Source organism: Pleurotus ostreatus (genome assembly GCF_014466165.1).
Source record: "Pleurotus ostreatus strain PC9 chromosome Unknown scaffold_1, whole genome shotgun sequence".
Classification (NCBI taxonomy): domain Eukaryota; kingdom Fungi; phylum Basidiomycota; class Agaricomycetes; order Agaricales; family Pleurotaceae; genus Pleurotus; species Pleurotus ostreatus.
The window spans coordinates 2,172,762-2,189,800 of record NW_023503156.1 but is presented as its reverse complement, the minus strand read 5'-3'; the positions used below and the strand labels follow the sequence as shown (position 1 = coordinate 2,189,800).

Sequence of the window (17,039 nt, the reverse complement as noted above, 5' to 3'; positions counted from 1 at the left end):
GTCTCCGACCAAATTGGGATGTCGTAGAGTGACAGCCCCTATTTCCCGCCAGAATCACGATTTGCCACGGATCTAGAATATCAGCAGTAATTAAATCCACACAGAATGCAAGTGCGCTCGACACTACCTCTTCTTCTCCAACCACCATGTCGCCCACGACAGACCTCTACAAACCCCTCAGCGACGACTTCATTCTACCTTCGAACAGGGACGTTGGCGGCGAAAAGCACAGCGATCCTGGTGCGTTCTTTCCTGATATGCCCTGCTCTGCGATTAAAGCATAACTTTCGTCTTCAACAAGATGCTTCCTGCACTTATCTATGCGGCAACTCGCTAGGGCCCTTATCCAAATCCTCAGAAAGGCTAGTCCACGAAGAGCTGGACGCGTGGCGCCATCGGTAAAGAATTTCGATTGTACAAGGCCAGACAGCTTTCTTACTTATTCACATTTCTCATCGGCCTTCGGTTCTGCCTATCATTGGTCTTTAGTGCGGTCGAGGGTCATTTTTCCCATCCTTACAATAGACCATGGACAAAGATTACCGATCATGTGCACCCTCTTCTTGCGGAAGTAGTAGGCAAGTCAGACATCCTGCATCCCCACAACACGCCAACGGCGCTACCATGGACGGAAGCAGATTTCATCTGCGAGGGCCGTCCTCGCGTTTGCTATGACCGCCGTGGTCGAGTCCTCCATCGGCCGGATCCTGTTATATCATGCTTATTCGCAATCACTTACTTCTTGCATCACAAACAGGGGCGAAGGAGAAGGAGGTAGTATGCATGGGCACATTGACCACCAATCTACACCTCATGATGACTAGCTTCTACACCCCAACTCCAAACAGATTCAAGATTTTGTGCGAAGCCAAGGCCTTCCCTTCGGATCAGGTATGTAAATTATTTGCACACGGTTTGACATGCTCATATCGTTATCCCTTATTCCCTTATGAACCACATTAATGGAACGATCATGTCAATACTGTATTTATGTCGTGGTTCTAACCGCCCATAGTACGCATTTGCCTCGCAAGTCCTTCTCCACGGATATGCCCCCGCGGATGCTATTATCGAGGTGTCTCCTCGCGAAGGTGAATTCCACCTCCGTGAAGAAGATATCCTAGATATCATCGACCGGGAAGGGGACACCATCGCGCTCGTCCTATTCAGTGGCGTGCAGTATTACACCGGTCAATTGTTTCCGATGGCCAGCATAACGGAGAAGGCCAAATCCAAGGTAAGCAAGCACCTCCAGTTGACTTAATGCAACCCTCGAATCCGGGGATTTTGGTCAATCTTTGGGAATATTTCTTTTGGCACCAGACGGCAAGGATAATGGAGAAGGGGTCTACATTTAACCACCCGTTAAATCGTGCGTTAACCGTTCGTATACGGCATTACATATTCCATATGCGTTTTCTATTGGTCGCCACAACATACCCCTTCCCGTCAACCCTGCCTTCCCTGTCTCGGTTGTCTCTACTCTTTTCCGAGCGCACATCCTCATGTCGTTAGCCTCCACAGGACCTTATAGCTAATCATCCATCCGCCCCTTGCTTTCCTTTCGCATCCTCACCCATCCTACCCTCATTGTCGGAATTCTGATTGTTTTACTAAATATTTTAGGGCTGCATATGTGGTTGGGATCTCGCGCATGGCGTTGGAAACGTGCCCTTATCGCTCCATGACTGGGACGTCGACTTCGCCGTCTGGTGTACCTACAAGTACCTCAACTCTGGTCCAGGTGGCATCGCTGGCCTGTTCATCCACGAGAAGTGGAACGACGAAAAGAAACCCATGTGAGTCGCGTCGCCTATCCGCTATCCTGCCAGGGGACGTCAGGGGGGGCGTTTGCGTCATGTCATTTACTGTCACTACCGTCACTGTGGCGGAGACGTCCCCCTTGCACAATCGCGGTTAGGTTTGGATATTCAAAAAGCCCTTCCTTACCGTGTTGTCGTTGCTTTCACAGGCAGGCCGGGTGGTGGGGTCACGAGCTCAGCACTCGCTTCGCAATGCCACCGACGTTCCAGCCGATCCCTGGTGCCCAAGGTTTCCAGCAATCCAACCCTTCGGCCCTGACGATAGCTTCCCTCCTTGGGTCCCTGCAGATATACAAGTCCGTAGGGATGATGCAGCCCGTGAGGGAACGGTCGCTCAAGTTGACGGGTGCACTGGAGTCCTTCCTGAAGAAATCCAGGTATTTCGTGCCACTTGAACAGGCCATCAAGCACGATAGCCAGGGACGTCTGGGGTTCACGATCATCACGCCCAGCGATCCGAATATGAGGGGCTCTCAGCTCTCGCTACTATTCCTGCCCCAAGGATCGGAAGTGATGCGTAACGTGTTCAAGTCGTTGAACAGTTACGGGGTGATTGGGGATAAAAGAGAGCCGGATGTCATCAGATTGACGCCCGCGCCATTGTACGGTTCCTTGAAGGACTGCGAAGAGGGCGCTGCATGGTTGGAGAAGGCGTTCGAGGAACAAGAGGCATGAACGCCTCAAGTAGCAAATAATCATCAATCCAAGGTTGTATAAACACACATAATACATAATACTACTACAGGGGAGTGTACATCAATTACTGTCTATACGCGTGATATAGTCTCCCACTGTTCGGACGTAGGCATCGCCCTTGAAGATGGCATTGTGGTCGCCAGTAATCTGATCCATGTTCTTGGATACACCCTCGGTCGCTTTACTTCCCAGCAGCGTGTGTAAGCGATCGTACATCGTTTGGCTTTGGATCTCGTCTACGAGCGTGTCGTCTTTGGAATGGATGATGTACCATCTGATATCACTGGTTCTGAGGGGGAGACGCGTGGTTGAGAACTGATCGTAGGAGTCGTGTTGCCCAAAGGTGTTCGCGATGAACCAGCCAAGGTAAGCCGGGAAGCTGGAGAGCAGCAAGGGGATATCGTATATGCCCTCGGACATAACGATGGCCTTTACTGCCTCGAGGAGGGTGGCAGACGGGCCGAGCGACGGTGTGACCTTGGACGAGTCGAGGAAGATGGACGCCAGCATGTGCGCGCTGCAGGAATGACCGATGAGGTACAACCGACGGATGCCCCCTCCGACCCCAGTGATCCCATCAGGCCCAGGCCACTGGATGAGAAATTCAAGAAAATGCAAGAGATCCTCTGCATGGCCTGGATGCCTGAAGACATCGTCTCCGGCTTGGGGATTGCTTGGAGTGAGCCGGTAATTTGGCACAGCTACGGCGAGCTGCGTATGCTTGCACAGGCTCTGTGCCAGGGGTGCATGATCGGCCTTGTCTTCGCTGTGGGCGTAGTGCGCGTAGCAGTGAGCACACGCGCATCGGGATGAATCGGACGGTACATACGCTCTCCACGCGCCGCCATGGACAAAGACGACAATCGAGCGCGTCGGGACGGGCGGCGAGTAGAAGTCGAATTGGCGCTGAGGATCGCGCTTGGGCGAATAATCGATATTTGGTATGACCGCCATTGGGAAGCAGTGCTTGCCTGTGTTTGTCCGCAGCGTCATTAGCCTGGATTGATGACATCATCATGCCGATCTTGGTTGGTATATAACAACCCCGTCCATCCGAGAATTCAAAAATCCCCCTTCGTCTCTATCACCATCATGCCATTCACCGCCTCCGATATCTGCAAAGTGAGTCCTCTCAATACCCCACAGAAATGTAGCTGACCGCGCCCACAACCAGATCCTGTTCGTCGCGCAAATTCCCCACTACTAACTCCGTCAACTCACCTATGGTTCGATGTCTAGCTTTGCCATTTTCCTGCCCCCTCTTGGTGTATTCCTTGAGCGTGGTTGCAACGCAGATTTCGTATGTTTTTTCCACCCTGAAATGAAGGCCACATGCTGATGCACGTTTTCTAGTTGATCAACATCCTCTTGACCATCCTTGGTTGGATGTATGTATTCTCCGTTGCCTCATTCTCAGCAGAAATTAACCCTCTTCCACGACCACAGTCCAGGTGTCATCCATGGTAAGCCCGCTCTTTCGTCGCACCGGACTTTGCTAATTTGCGTTCTTCTTAGCGCTGTACATCATCCTGAAGTACTAGTATCCACTTGGTCGCCTCTAGTGAACCAAGCAACGCAATCACGACAATTACGCCTGTCAATTATGTATACTCTGCTCTAGTACACTTGTAGCTTAGTCTAATAAGGACTCAACGACTCTACTTTGCTTGTCGCAGCTTTGAAGCGAATATCAATCACTATCTTCTTCGCTTTCATCTTCGGTTGTGCCTTCTTCAGTCGTGCCTTCGCCTTCGGTTGTGCCCTCGCCTTCGTCAGTTTCTCCGCCGTCCTCTTCCTCGCTGCTCTCCTGTTCGTCGAATTGTTGTATCATGCGTTCTCCGACAGCCCAGCACTTCTTAATGTTATCGGCATCTAGCCCCGGCACTACCTCCGCACCCTTTGAAGCCGGGAGTGCGTGCCAAGCCCTGATGTCCTCCTCCTCCACGATGTCTTCTTGATACAAAGCTGCGAGAATTTGCCCGAATAGAGGAAGCCTATCTGATCCAGCACAATGGAACTGGGGCGCAGGACACAATGAAGACCTGTATCATGCATGACGGCACTAGAACTCACCTGTAGCGCGGTAATCGTCTCCACCGCGTCCACGCCTCCGATTTTGTTAATCAGTTCACCCCATCTGCTGATTACAGTCGCGATCTCCTTCCTCTGCTCTGCTACTTCGCCGCCTATCTTGATACGCTCCACGATAGCACCGACCACGGCCTCTCGTACCCGACTGAGCGGGACATTGCTTGCCATACGAAGAGTCTTCAACTCCACTGCGGCGTTGTCGACTGAATGCCCTTCCGCGAACGCACGTTCGAGGGACTGCTTAGCTTCGACACGGAATTCATACTCTGCCACTGCGGCGCTACTGGGCACAGCGATGGTAGGCGTCGTAGGTACATGCGAAGCTGATGTAGATGTGGCGACAGAGGTGACGGATTCAGTGTCAGAGTCCGAATCGGAATCAGAATTGTCGGTGGAAGAATCTGCAGAACTGTCCGAATCGAGGTCGGAGAGATCGTCACCTAGATGATTAGATCGATGTGAGCGAAAGTACGATGGCCCAGGGATGACAGTTGAACGTACCTAACCGCATGAACCGCTGGTTGGTGAAATTCTCGACGTTCTCTTCGTCCTCCTCGTCCTCGTCTTCTGGGGGACCTCTTGGCCAAACTAGTGCGTTAGAGTCTTTACCCAGTATACTTTTGACATTTTTCTGATCTGTATATTCGTGGATCAGTATGCAACCTAGATATTACCAGACGCCCAATAGTAACGAACTTACATTCTTCCAAATCCTCTTCGTCTGAGTCTTCCTCCTCTTCCTCCTCTTCATTATCCCCGCCTGCCGCATCTTCACCTTCGTCATCTTTCTTCATCAGCCTCTCGAACGGCGTCAGGACCGCGCCAGGGCCCACTACAACGCCATCTCCCACAAGGCACCCCCGTTCAATACGACTTCCATCCTTCACCTGGACGTTCGACCCAACGATGCTCCGGTCAATAACACAATCCGCGCCAATAACCGTGTTATCAAATATATACGCGTTCGAGATCGTTGACCGTGGGCCGATAACGCAGTTGGCACCGATAACGGAGGAAGTGATCGTAGTGTCCTCCGAACAGTTGGAAGCGGGCCCGATGAGAGATTTGGGCCCAATTTTACACGTTCTGTCAAAAATCAAATCATGAGGAAATAGAACGATAGAAAATAGGAAATGAGAATATCAGAAAAGTTGCACGGAAGTAGGGACGACGAAAATGAAATAGGAAGGCGTGTCACCCATTTGGGTGTGAATTTCGAGTCGCAAAGCGGGAAGTACAAAGGGGATGGGGATCCGGGAACGCAGAGCAGCAACGAGGTACGCACCGTGCCAAGACGACGCTATTGTCTTTAGGAATATATTTGTTTCCGCGGATATGTTCGTAAGCGTGATCAGCAGGGTGGTTATTGTCTGGGACCATGGGAAACGTCCATCGGGAGAGGATGTCTTTACTAGAGCATGATAAAATGGTCCGTTAATAAACCAAGATATCAAAATATCTATGCGAGGGAAATGATATGATGCAGGATGGAAACGCTCTCAGCAAGACCGAAGGCCGGGCATGGGGCGGGGGGTAGAATGGGATAGGATAGGATAATTAAGCGGAGACGGGGCTCACCTAACGGAATCATAACTCCGTGTGTCCTGCACCCGCGCTGCGTATCCCTCCTTGGCAATGTAGCAATGTATGTTTTTCATCAACAGATCGGAGGTCAGGATGCCGTGGACGAAGTCTCGGCGAATATCGCCATAATCAAAGTTGTCTGTAAACAATGACGGGACCTGGGACCCCAAATCACGACAATCACGACATAGGATGCGAGCGTGGTTTACACCGTCGACGTCGAAGGGAAGGTGTATTGATGGCCAGGGAAAACGTATTAACAAAACGCGTCCGAGTTGCGTGATTTCAGTGTTGTTGTGGTTTTCGTGATGGGGGTATATTGAATTGGTGGGAGACAGGCAGATGGCAGATAGAGCGCAAGTCAAGTCAGCCAATGTCTCGTCTGATATCTATCACAGGCGTACCTCAACAGAGCAGACGTCAATCTGACAGTCGATGAGATCGTTCCTAATCTCAATTCGAGGGTGTGCTGCGACAACCTCGCGGGGAATACGTGCCACAGATTTACGTGGATATCCCATTACAGGCTCGTAATGCAAGCATTCCGAGGTCTCTGGATCCAGCACGAAGACGGACGATTCGCCTCTTGACCTAACGCGAACATAAGCATAACATGCACGAGCGCCATTCAGTTGATGTAATGAAGAGACATGATATGGAAAGCCAGCAGGCCAATTACCTGGTTCTGTGTCCAATGCCCGCTTCTTTGACGACCATAGTCATAATGGCGTCCTTGTTGACCTTCCGCCGCTCCTTGTGCACACGCACGACGTCGTCTATCCTGATATTACTCACTAGATCGCCGTACACCAGCACGAAATCGCTTGTCAGTAGGCCACGGGTGTATATATCGCGCATGGCATCTCCCGGGGAGAACGTTTCCTTCGCGGTCATTATGGGTGTAATTTTGATCCCGGAGTTGGGTGCAGACCATTTTGATTTACTAATAGACGCAGGATGCGCAAGAATGCACAGTAGGAGCATCAGTAAGCGATGATGTACAAAGATGAATGGAATACGGCGCACCTGAGCGCGGCTTTGACTTGTGTAGCGTATGAGCGGCAGATCACAAAGATCTCTTGCACGCCAGCCAACGCAAGGCTCTCAAGTGTCCAATCCAGTAGCGGTGCGTTGCAAATCGGCAGCAGGCACTGTAGAGATCGGTGTCAACATCCATCGCGATCAATGGATGTCTTGGGTTGCACTGACTCGGGGTTTGCGCCTTGTCAACGGCCTGAATCGCTTGTTGAAGCTGTCAGAGAGGATAACGGCCTGCAGGACCTCATCGTCGTCGCTGATCAAGGGATCCTTGGGGTTCGACTGCTTGGGCGGCATTTCCTCTCAGTCGTTAGTGAATGGATTGTACAAGGGCGCTGCATGGTTCTTAGGGGTAAAATTTGCAAGCCACAAAATGACTCATTGCATTGCACGAACTGCACGAAGAGAATGCTGGCACTTAGAATAATCGTGTGCAACAGATAGAACAAATGATTGGAATGTAACGAATTGATTACAGGTGAACCTAAGAGGTCTGAGGACATGAAGAACGATCCGATGTTGAAGGGAATATGGGTATGCAATCAGATCAAACACGGGTGTGATTAAGAGTGGTGAAGAACGGATCAGTCGCTAGTCATGATGTATGTAGATATACGTGAAAGAAAAGCGGAATAGGTGACCAGATCCGATGCCTATGATATGTGGTAAGGCGGGGGGAGGGGAAAGAAAAAGAGGGAGAATAAGCTGTGGTACCAAGATGATAAGTCAAAGTGAAGTGTAGCTCGTGATGGGTTCGTGCATTAGAAATAAAAGATCATCCCTGCGTAAGCGTCGTGAAACACTACCGAATTTATGCGGCGGCGGCAACGACGGGTGCTGCTGGAGGCGCAGCTTCAACCGGCTTTGAAGGCTCCTCCTCCTTGGCGGGAGCAGGTGTCTCGGCCGGAGCAGCGGGTGTCTCAGCAGCAGACTCAGAGGCGGGGTTTTCCAACGGTGCAACAGGTGTGGGCTCATCGATCTTTGGGGGGTTCTCATCAACCTTAGCAGGGGGCGTCACCTCATGCTTTTTCGTTGACTTGAAGAGGTCGGTGACACGAGCGGAGAGACGGCGGCCAACCTTGGGAGCCTTCTTCTCTTCCTTCTTCTCCTCCTTCTGTGAAATCGTGAGCATCAAAATTAGTGTATTGGAATAAGGGAATTACCTTCTCTTCTTTAGGTTCCTCAGCAGCGGGTTCGGCAGCCGCAGGGGCCTCGGCCGTCTCGCTAAGACAACAATCAATATATGTGATGGTCACAAGATCAGATGACTCACGTCTCCTTCACTGGCTCAGCGGCAGGAGCTTCCTCAGTCTTCGCAGGCTCCGCGGTCTCCTCAGCAGGGGCCTCTGGAGCAGGCTCAGCAGCCTCCTCAGTAGCAGGAGCGGCGGCCTAGAATGAAGCCTTTTGTTAGATTACAGAGGAAGTTAATAGGCTAAACGACGCACTTCGGCCTCGACTTCCTTCTTCTTCTCCTTCTTGGGGCTCTTGGGGGCCTTCACCTTCTTGTCGCCCTTGAACGGAGCAAGGAGCTTGGCGAGGAAGCCAGGGCTCTTGGGACGCTCCTCCTTGGAGGTCTCCTCAGCCTAATGAGGGAGACGATCAGGGTCTCGTGTGACTAGTGATGGAAACGTCTAGAATGCTTACTGGTTTGGCCTCGTCCTTTGCAGGCTCAGCGGCCTCCTCAGCGGCGGGAGTCTCCGTGGTGGTAGCGGGCTCGGTAGCGGGGGTTTCCTGGGAAGATGTTAAGCGAGAGTTCAACGAAAGACGCGAAAAATCACATACCTCAGCCTTGGGCTCTTCGGCCTTTGGGGCTTCCTGCGATAAGAAGTCACAAAATTAAAAGCGGGAAAAAGGAAGAAATGAGCGAGAAAAAACATACGACGGCCGGTTCTTCAACCTTGGCGGCCTCGGCGGCGGGGGTAGCCTCTGGGGCGGGAGTTGTCTCGGGCTTCTTATCCTCGACGGGGGCAACGGGAGCGGCGGTCTCTGGGGCAGACATTATTGCAAAAAGTCGAAAGTGAGCTGAAACGATAAGGTGAGTATTTTTTGTACTACGGAGGAGGAGATGGAGGTCGTACATTGAAAGGGTATTAAGTTGAGAGACAAAGAGGGATGTGCGTGCTACGCAGCCGTTAACCCAGAGGGTGATGAGAGTAGAGAAGAAAGAGGAAGAGGATGAAACAAATGGCGGTGAGACTGGGCTTTTATCTGGTTCGGTGTGTACAAACAAAGGGCTAACCCTATTTACTCGCTAGCCTCAGGGCCGTCCCTTCTTTTCAAAAACGCGACTGATGATCATCATTTTTTGCTGGATTTCCTTTCACATGGATTCCTCATGACTCTGGCCTTTTATTTTATTTTTTCGCAGAGAAATCCGCCTGCGAGACGACTGTCTCCCTCCTTGATACCAACAAATTAAGGGCCAGAATTCCCACGCTCGAACCACTCCGCTTCCAGCTTAGCGTCCTCCTCGACACCGAGCACTTTCCTCAGCTCTGCAACCGTGACTTGGCCCAATCATCGCCGCCAGCGACAAGGCTCTCGTCACAGCCTAATTTCTCCCTCTTAAAGCACTTTTTTAGCATGCCTTCCAAGCTCTCCCTCCCCGCGTCGCCCAGCACGCGCGCTCAGCAGAAAGATCTCCCACCGCCGTAGCTCGCCGTCAACAATGGTGTTCATCTTTGTCGCACCAGTCTTCCTGCTCATCGCGTTCATCCTGCTGCTGCTCGTGTCTGTCTCAGTCCCCGTCGTCTACACCATCAACTTGTTTGGCATTGGGGTGAACACAGGGGGGCGCTTTGCTAACGCTGGTGCCAATGGATATGTCACATTTGGTGTCTGGGGATACTGCATTGACCGCATGAACATGCAGTGAGTGCTCGAAAAGGCTCTGATATTACAGTTCGTGTGCTCAACAGACGCCGCCAGGTTTGGTGGCTTCAATCGCGGACTCTATGGAGATTGTTCCCATCCAGGTGTTGGTTACTACTTCGACCCTTGGGTCGCCAATGCCTTGTACGCGACCCCGCTCTTATTTCCATAACCGCAACCCAAGCTAACAATGCCGCCAGGCGGGTCAATCCATTCTACTTTGAAAACACCATCTCCCACTCGGTCACCAGCGCCCTGGTAATGCACGTTCTAGGTGTGATATCCATCCGATCATTCGTCCGATCACAGATTGGCTCACCCACAACCCTAGCTGCTATCCTCACCTTCTTTACAATGGCCATCTCCGTGTTCATGGTTGTCAAGCGCGGATCAGCAGGCACCGCCAGAGCACCCTCGCTCTGCACACTTATTCTCGGCGTGCTTGCAGGCCTGTTCACGACAGTCTGCTTCCTCATCGACGTCATATTCGTTGCAGTTGTACGTGATCGTATCCGGGATCTCAGCAACGATGTACTCTACGTCGAATATGGCAACGGGGTAAGTCTCGTATTCCGGTTGCGCACACCTGGGTCCAGGTTACTATGTTCATTATTTCTAACCCTGCCATCCATCACAGGTGTGGATGACACTTGTGGCTGCGATCCTCATATGGATCGGAATGGTTGGCGCTTGTTGTGGAATCTTCTCATGCGGTGGCAGCAGAAGGTCAGTACTTTACGGCTCTGTCATCAGCGCCGTGTGCTAATTCTGTCTTCTTTCTGCTTCCCTGTCATTCTCTTAGGTTCCGCAAGAGCCAGCCCGTTGAAGCATCATAGCCCATCAAACTTCTTGAAAGCCAAAGCGATCCCCGGGTGATGACACACTCACGACCCAGATACCCAATTTTAGGCCTATGCTGATAGGCTGACTACCACCATTCCTTCCACCATTGCCAAGGACCATTTACACTGACTTATCCCCCTTTGTGTATCGATTATGATTATACGATGCTGTATCCCTACCCGATGTTAATGATCCCCTTAGACCGCTCGTGCAGCCGTCTGTAATACTACTTACTATGGCATCCTCTGGCCTTTGTGCTATACTACCGGTTGTTGTACTTGATCTGATGCCCCGATAATCGATTGACATTTATTACTTACGGGCAGTCGAGGGGCTTGCCGACTGGAAAGGGACTCAAAGACACACATGACACGGTCGTGAGCCCCACGCAAAGGATTACAATAGATTCGCCATTAAGTGGGTGATACATTCTCCGCCTCAAAGGCGTAATAACTTCGCAACTTCGCGATAGAGTGGGCGAAAAGGGGAGTGGACAAAGGGTTCAAAATACCCGAGGCCCTCAGGTCTCGATAGGTTTATGGGCTTTGCGCGGCGGAGGGCGCAATCCCTTGGACTTCATCCATCTCCGTTTGTTTTCTGGAGCCAAGACAGTCGAGACCATTAGCTCACATATTAAGTAGACGCTAGAAGAGAAAACGGACCTTCAAGATACGGTCGATCCTCATCTGAGTTGAACCCAGCGTCCTCCGAGTGCGCGCCAGTGGTGCCGCCAGAAGCCACCGTGGTAGTTTTCTCATCGTCAGCTGCCACGTCGTTGGAGGCCGGCGTGGATTTCATCCTGCGCTCCACCTTGAATTTCGCCACATAGAATCCGTCCATATTATGCACATGTGGGTAAAACCGCCGGGTGAGCTTGACGCTAGGATGGAAATTCTTGCCCCGGTACTGCGTGAAGCCTTCCTTCCCGAATTCAAGGCCAGTATCCACGAGTTTCACGTTGGAGCGTTTCCGGAGGGCGTAGTCGACGACGGATTCGTTCTCGTCAACAGTAACCGAGCATGTTGAGTAAACGAGATAACCGCCTGTTTTTGACTCGGGGCTGACACTATCGATGGCGCAAAGAATTAATTGTTTCTGCAAATGCGCCAAAAGTGTGAAATCGCGGTTGGACTTTACCGAAGAGTTAGCAATGAATATGCCCTACAAGTAGTAATGCACCCTTACCTTGTTAACCTTTACACTTGAGTCCTTGCTTATCACCCCTGTCCCACTACAGGGGGCATCTAGCAAAACCCTGTCGAATCCACCCATGACCTTCGGGAACTCGCGCCCATCATAAGAGCACACGACAACATTTTTGCAGCCCAATCGGTGGACGTTAGCTGTTAGACTCTTCGTCCTTGCCTTATTGGCGTCATTTGCGAATACGATCCCGGTATTTTGTAAGAGCGCGGCGATGTGTGTGGTTTTCCCACCCGGCGCTGAAGCCATGTCCAGGACTCGTTCATTAGGTTGAGGAGCTAAGGCGATGACAGGGAGGAATGAAGAGGCCGCTTGTAGCATGTAATGCCCAGCCAAGTACTCTGGCGTTGCACCTAAGACGAGTAAATCAACAATTGTATTCAGCACCGGTGATCGAAAGTAATACCTATGGGCACGCTGCTTTCAAACACTTGGAGGCCAACGTTCGTCCATTTTCCAATCGGCTCAAGGTTAACACCACGGTTCACCAGGGCCTGAGCAAGATCACGCCGTCTCGTCCGAAGTGTGTTGGTTCGTATTGTCACCGGTCTCGGAACTTCATTGGCTTCGAAGAACTCAATGGCCTAACGAAAGTGGTCAAAAATACGTGTAGATCCGATAGTATAACACCTTACCTCGGCAACAGGGAAGAGGTGAAAGAGCTTTTCAGTGAGGAAATCGTTATACCCATAGTAGCTCGCAATGTCAGACGTTAGCTGCTCTATGTATTCCGACCGCGAACTATGGATCGTTGAATCAGTTCAACTCCGTAGCATAGGAGATAGAAGAGAGATGTTCACCGTCCAGCTTCCGCCCGTTTTTTGAAATTACCAAGAACGCGAACACATTCCCTCATGCGCCGTTGCACACTATTTACGTCGGGTCCACCAGCTTGCTTCTCCTCAGCTCTTTCCTCAGCAGTGGGTAGATGGAACGCTTCTCCATCAGGCCCTTCGTCCATTTCTTCGTCCATTTCGTCGAAGTCATCGCTGCCACCTTCCTGCTCTGCTCTCTGCATTTCCTCTGCATCAATCTCGGCGTCCGCAGTGGCCTGCGCATCCAGGGCGCGTGAACGGGCTTCCATGTTCGCGATCGTAATACGTTCCTCTTCATCCTCACTCGATGAATCCGAATCCGAGGATTCCAAGGCATCAGGTATTATTTTTGCAGGACGGGAGCTTTGTTTCGACTTGCTACCTTTGATTTTGAGTGTTGTAGGAGGTTCGTCGTCGTCAGAACCAAGGTCGAGCTCCTCAACAGGACCGTCTCCGAGCATATCGTCACTTCGCATTATGAAATGAGTATCCTCGAGGAGAATGCAACGACGTTAAGACTCACTCGTCGTCCAGATCGCCTAGGTCACCAGCAAGGCCGGCCCAGCCTCCATCATCGTCACTGTCATTAAATAATGACCTGCCATATCTTCAATAACTGGATAGCTTGTTTAATCAGGTCGACTAACTTTTTATGAGTCTCTACATCTTCATCTTCGACATCCTCCCAACCGTCACTAGCCTCGTCTTCTGATCCAGCAGCTTTCTTCTTTGGGGCAACCCTCTTCGGAGCGGTCGCACTGGCTCCCTTTAGTATTGATTTCGGCTTTCCCTTCGTAACCTTTTTATCGTCCTTCACTTTCTTGGACGGCCTGGCAATTTCATGTTCTCTTTCGTCAGCCTTCCGCTTGCCGTTCTTCCGCGAGTATGATGCAGGAACAACTTCGAATGGTTCCGGTGCTGCTTGTTTATTCTTCGCGCGGCGTCCCATCGTTCCAGAATGGCAAGAAATGGATTCAGTAGTTTACTGCTCCATAACAAAAAATTCGATCTACAGTGTATGCATGTGTTTATTCTACAAGCTGACGACCCCCGATACTTGTTCCGTTCCGTTCACCCTCTATCCGATCCTCAAACCCAACGCAAGGCCAGCGATAAACGACGCGCGTGGCTGGAAGTCGGACGTCAAGAAGTCCACTAACCAAGTCCACAGAGACACAATAGATGGAGCCTTGCGAGCACCTGTCACCGCGTCGGTTCTGTAGAACAGGTTTTCGAAGCGTGAGCCCATTTTGACCCAATCGACGCGTACGAGGGAGACTGAGGTGAAGTACTGTGAGGAGATGGGGTCAAGATGAGTACTCTCGGTGTATCAAAGTGTACGTACTTGAAGAAGTACAAATAGCCCTCCAAAAACGAATGCGACGGCCTTTGCTCCTTTCTTCAAGAAGATGCCTGCGCAAATACCGCATACCGAGCCGAAGGTGAGTTCATACACATTAATTGCAGAAGAAGGTGGCGGTGGCAGTGATGATTTGGGCTGCTCGGCGCGAGGAGAGGCTGCCGCTTGACGTTGTGCCTTCTCATTGTCAGAGACTAATGTTTAAGATATCTGTCAATAACCTTGACTCCTTAGACTATTAGAATCGGGCAGTTACCATCGCAATATACAGTAGGCATTGCTGCCGTGACTAGTCCCAAACCAACTCCTGCCACGCCAAAGGCCTTGTAGGATGATAGTCTCCTCCCCGTCCCTGGAGTGGAGTGAATGCCCCGCCCAGGAGACCTAGCCACTACGTTTCGAAGACCCGAGGTTTGACGAAAGCTCGTTTGAAGCGACATTATTCGCGAATAGCATGACTGCCTGGCGAACACGCTCGCGAAAGATGCCATTTTGGTTATGTGGATGGGTGGAAGGCTGCGGCTACTGGGGGACCCCTAACGTCATACTGGGCCTTGTATTATTTAGCGCCCATTTACTACAAGCTCCGCGCCTGGTACTTACATTTACATTACAGTATCAAGAATACAAGATAATTTATATAAACCAGTGGATTAAAGCTACGGATTAATTATTGTCCACCACGATGAAAAGAAAGTGAAAGCACTACTTAGTCCTACAAGTGGTGTAGAGGATAAAGTACTCCTTGCAGTCAACCTTCACTGAGCGGGACGTCTTGTCTACACTAACTCATCGGACCGCCGCTGCACCGAGGACATCTTTGTGCCAGCGTTTCATGTCAATAGGCCCGTCAATTGGGACGTCGACGGGCGAAGGGCGAGCGCTGACATCGCTGGCAGGTGTGGGCGGCGGGCGGGCCATCAGTCCGTTTGACATATTACTGGCATCGACGTGAGAGAATTGCATGCCCGAAGGCAGAGGCAACAGCGCTGATGGCGGTGGAGAAAGCGAGTTGGGCGGCCGCGACGGGGTCAAAGACAAGGGAGGAACAGGTGGTCGATGCTCATCAGCGTGGATGCTCCCAGAAAGCGAGTGTATTGAATGAGCCGGTGTGGCAGTCATAGACCGGGGAGGCATCAATCGCTGAGCGGACGGTTGCACAGCATATGGAGACATCGGGACCTGGAGGAATGCTGTCGCATTTTGCATGTATCTCTCTTCGGGTATAAAAGGTGTCGTCGAGTAGTAAGGTGGTGCACTCTTTGGTGGTGCTCCAGGCCTGTATTGTGCCTCCAACATCCTGGGAGTATTGGGAGGCGGTGTCAGGGTTCCGTAATTGTATCTCATTGGCGCGGCGTATGGGTTCCAATTATTGGCTGAGGACGCGTATGTGCTAGAAGAGACAGCGGATGACGAGCGACTCAAGGGGTCCAAAAACGGGTTGAGAATCATAGGCGCAGGAGTTCCAGGTGGTCCCCTGGGAGACCGAGGGGGACTCCGTAAATTGGGTCCGTAGGACGGCCCAGTGGATGGAACCCTGACAGAGGAGGCAGAGCTGGCGGTACTTGAGTACGATAAACCTGGGGTGTTCGGTCTATATCCTCTAGTATGACCATACCCGTCCGGACGCGGAGAATGCAACGGGGATGATGGAAGTGCAGCAGATCGCATCGGTGAAAGAGAGTTGACTGGCTGGGCGTAGTGGGTTCTCGGTGAGGGCGCCCGAGAATAACCGCTATTGTCAACGCGTAGCAACCTTGTCTGCGAGTCCACTGACGACGCAGACGATCGTTTGGAAACAACACCATACGGAGTGACCTTTGCAACTTCAACAGGTGCTTGAACTGGTGCGGGGAAGCAGGTCATAAGAGCCAGTACACAAGCATAAATGAGAACTAGACAGAGCACGAGTGAGTTTTGAATATCAGTCAACCGCTACAGATACGTACGAACTCCAGTTTGTGACCATATACCGATAATTGCGGCCATCATGCCAGTCCTACATGCTGCGGGGGATCCCACTGGATTATCGACGTAAGTTCCTGCAATTCGCCGCGGGCGGATGAACTTACAGAACTGATTGCAAGGGAAATCGGTGCTGAACAAGCTAAAGACGATAATGGTGCCGGTCTGGAATATTAAGACGAAGGCAACACGAGCAGCATCGAGCCATTTCCGGAATTGCAAGACCGCCCTACGATTGTATGTTAGGCAGATTCCGATTCTCCAGAAGTGGACGTACATTAGGTACAGTAGGATCGTCGCAAGGCCGTGGTGTGCAACAAGACCCACTACAATCGCACCTTTGGCACGGTTCAGGCAAGTCCCGTTACATCAAGATCAGACGAGAGCGTACGTTCGGATATATCATATTCCACCCATTCTCGGGATAGAAATATGGATAGAAAGATAGCCCACCCTAGACTCGCAACAGCGCAGAATGCTGATTAATTATTAGTATCTGCACTTTCGGGGGGAGATATCACTTACCAAAAGTGATCCTTCTATATTTCGTGAAAGCAGCCCAAAGCTTGGCAGAACCCATGATAACGAATAGCAAAGTGTAAAGGAGTGAAGATTCAAGAAAGATTCAAAAGAAATACAACAGGACCGCTGAACGAAACTGAAAGGGCGGCCTGAGGAAAAGAAAGACTGACCCAGTCAGTGTCAGAAGAGTAAACAGCGAATTGCCTGGGGGTATACATTGTGAGAGAC

The 17,039-nt window shown here is 51.2% G+C and overlaps 8 protein-coding genes across 8 annotated transcripts; 2 read left to right on the top strand and 6 right to left on the bottom strand.

Moving 5' to 3' along the window:
• Positions 1-146: 146 nt before the first annotated feature.
• On the top strand, positions 147-2,498 carry BNA5 (Kynureninase (L-kynurenine hydrolase); the record flags this gene model as incomplete). The annotated part of the gene is made up of 7 exons (XM_036770414.1): positions 147-240; positions 302-398; positions 490-578; positions 758-891; positions 1,016-1,237; positions 1,627-1,799; positions 1,973-2,498. 7 exons carry the CDS (start codon positions 147-149, stop codon positions 2,496-2,498), a joined length of 1,335 nt encoding a protein of 444 aa, XP_036636259.1.
• An 81-nt stretch (positions 2,499-2,579) lies between these two features.
• BNA7 (Kynurenine formamidase) lies at positions 2,580-3,512 on the bottom strand (the record flags this gene model as incomplete). The annotated part of the gene is made up of 1 exon (XM_036770413.1): positions 2,580-3,512. One exon carries the CDS (start codon positions 3,510-3,512, stop codon positions 2,580-2,582), a length of 933 nt encoding a protein of 310 aa, XP_036636258.1.
• A 697-nt stretch (positions 3,513-4,209) lies between these two features.
• PC9H_000758 (uncharacterized protein) lies at positions 4,210-7,529 on the bottom strand (the record flags this gene model as incomplete). Its single annotated transcript, XM_036770412.1, has 10 exons — positions 4,210-4,536; positions 4,593-5,050; positions 5,112-5,246; positions 5,311-5,696; positions 5,896-6,021; positions 6,189-6,352; positions 6,599-6,785; positions 6,874-7,137; positions 7,221-7,345; positions 7,404-7,529. The coding sequence occupies 10 exons, from the start codon at positions 7,527-7,529 to the stop codon at positions 4,210-4,212; spliced, it is 2,298 nt and encodes a 765-aa protein (XP_036636257.1).
• A 514-nt stretch (positions 7,530-8,043) lies between these two features.
• On the bottom strand, positions 8,044-9,231 carry PC9H_000757 (uncharacterized protein; the record flags this gene model as incomplete). Its single annotated transcript, XM_036770411.1, has 7 exons — positions 8,044-8,346; positions 8,396-8,456; positions 8,506-8,621; positions 8,678-8,815; positions 8,877-8,963; positions 9,015-9,047; positions 9,112-9,231. The coding sequence occupies 7 exons, from the start codon at positions 9,229-9,231 to the stop codon at positions 8,044-8,046; spliced, it is 858 nt and encodes a 285-aa protein (XP_036636256.1).
• Positions 9,232-9,900: 669 nt separating this feature from the next.
• On the top strand, positions 9,901-10,939 carry PC9H_000756 (uncharacterized protein; the record flags this gene model as incomplete). Its single annotated transcript, XM_036770410.1, has 6 exons — positions 9,901-10,103; positions 10,161-10,247; positions 10,304-10,377; positions 10,435-10,661; positions 10,741-10,829; positions 10,906-10,939. 6 exons carry the CDS (start codon positions 9,901-9,903, stop codon positions 10,937-10,939), a joined length of 714 nt encoding a protein of 237 aa, XP_036636255.1.
• A 527-nt stretch (positions 10,940-11,466) lies between these two features.
• Positions 11,467-13,913, bottom strand: NOP2 (rRNA (cytosine-C5-)-methyltransferase nop2; the record flags this gene model as incomplete). The annotated part of the gene is made up of 8 exons (XM_036770409.1): positions 11,467-11,543; positions 11,609-12,077; positions 12,132-12,502; positions 12,556-12,733; positions 12,785-12,890; positions 12,950-13,432; positions 13,488-13,562; positions 13,612-13,913. 8 exons carry the CDS (start codon positions 13,911-13,913, stop codon positions 11,467-11,469), a joined length of 2,061 nt encoding a protein of 686 aa, XP_036636254.1.
• Positions 13,914-14,042: 129 nt separating this feature from the next.
• On the bottom strand, positions 14,043-14,815 carry PC9H_000754 (uncharacterized protein; the record flags this gene model as incomplete). Its single annotated transcript, XM_036770408.1, has 3 exons — positions 14,043-14,255; positions 14,310-14,518; positions 14,581-14,815. The coding sequence occupies 3 exons, from the start codon at positions 14,813-14,815 to the stop codon at positions 14,043-14,045; spliced, it is 657 nt and encodes a 218-aa protein (XP_036636253.1).
• A 298-nt stretch (positions 14,816-15,113) lies between these two features.
• Positions 15,114-16,869, bottom strand: PC9H_000753 (uncharacterized protein; the record flags this gene model as incomplete). Its single annotated transcript, XM_036770407.1, has 6 exons — positions 15,114-16,219; positions 16,274-16,345; positions 16,397-16,518; positions 16,567-16,627; positions 16,681-16,767; positions 16,815-16,869. The coding sequence occupies 6 exons, from the start codon at positions 16,867-16,869 to the stop codon at positions 15,114-15,116; spliced, it is 1,503 nt and encodes a 500-aa protein (XP_036636252.1).
• Positions 16,870-17,039: the final 170 nt, after the last annotated feature.